At 39.8% G+C, this 1,462-nt stretch overlaps 1 protein-coding gene across 1 annotated transcript; it reads right to left on the minus strand.

Annotated features, from left to right (window-relative positions):
- Nucleotides 1–313: 313 nt before the first annotated feature.
- LOC114371399 lies at nucleotides 314–769 on the minus strand. Its single transcript, XM_028328859.1, has one exon. The coding sequence runs from the start codon at nucleotides 767–769 to the stop codon at nucleotides 314–316; it is 456 nt and encodes a 151-aa protein (XP_028184660.1).
- Between the last annotated feature and the right edge of the window lie 693 nt (nucleotides 770–1,462).

Below are 1,462 nucleotides of genomic sequence, written 5' to 3' on the forward strand. Positions count from 1 at the left end.
CTTAAACCACCATGGCAACTTCATGCTCAACTGCTTCCACCTTGAAACATGCCCTGTGGTAATTTGGATGCTTGATTGTGTCAAATAGGTTAAAGGTAACCTTCTGATCATCAACACTTATTTCCAAGTTACCGTTGCCCATATCAATTACACATTTGGCTGTCAACATGAAGGGACGACCTAAAATCAATGGAATGTATGCATCCTCTTCAATGTCCATTATGACAAAATCTATAGGAAATGTGAATTGGTGGACTTTGACTAACACATCCTCCACCATGCTATAAGGTCGTGTGACTGAGTGGTCTGTAAGCTAAAGTGTCATTCTTGTGGGTGCAATTTCTAAATTCCTAATTCTTCTGCATATAGAAAGTGGCATCAAATTGATGCTAGCTCCCAAATCAATCAGTGCTTTTCCCACTGACACAACCCCTATTGAACATGGAATAGTTACACTTCCCAGATCCTTGAACTTTGGTGGTAAAATTCTTTGAGTAACAGCATTGCAATTTCCTTCCACCACTATACTTTCATTGTTTATGTAATTGCCCTTTTTGGTTAGGAGATCCTTCAATAACTTAGTATAAAGTGGCATTTGCTGCAAGGCTTCTCCAAATGGGATTGTAATCTCCAGCTTCTTGAAAATATCAAGGAAGCAAGCAAAGTATCCCTCCTTGTCTTTCTTTGATTGCACCAAAAGGTATGGAGCCTCCTTAACTGAGTTGGGGACTGCCTCTCTTTTTCTTTCTCTGACCAACTCACTTTTCATCCTCCTCTCTCCATTCTCTTTTCTCTTCACTCCTTTGATCTCTCTCTTTTTTTTTTTTTTCATTTTTTGTTTCCTCATTCTCACTCATTTCTTTTTCTTTCATTTGCTCTCCTTCTCCCTCCTTTTTTTCCTCTGCTCCTAGCTCTCCTTCACTTTTTTTACTCCCATCACCCACTAGCACTCTTCCTTGACTTTGAGTGATCACAGCCTTACACTCTTCTTTTGGGATTTTCTCAGTGTTTGCTCCAAAATTTCCAGAGGAATTTTTTGCTAACTGTTTAGCCAGCTGTCCCACTTGAATTTCCAGATTCTTGATTGCTGACTCTGTGCTCTTATGATTAGACATTGAAACCTGCATGAATTGAGTCAGTGTGTCTTCTAATTTGGTGGTCCGCTCATACAAATTAGGCCCTTGGTTGGGAGGTCAATTAGAAGGACCTCCTTGGTCTTTGTTAAACTGATTTCTATGGTGTGACCTCCAACCTTGACCTTGGTTATGAGAAAAGTTTCCTCCCAGATGATATCTTGCAAAACCACATGGATGAAATCCTTGCCTATTCTGATTTGCCATATAGTTAACTTCTTTGGATGTATCATCTTGAGTCATACAATGACCAGACTCATGAGCTCTTCCACATATGCTACAACTCCAATTTGCATAACTGCTAAATGAGTAGGTTGAGCTGCTTGCAA

Source organism: Glycine soja, chromosome 10 (genome assembly GCF_004193775.1).
Source record: "Glycine soja cultivar W05 chromosome 10, ASM419377v2, whole genome shotgun sequence".
NCBI lineage: Eukaryota > Viridiplantae > Streptophyta > Magnoliopsida > Fabales > Fabaceae > Glycine > Glycine soja.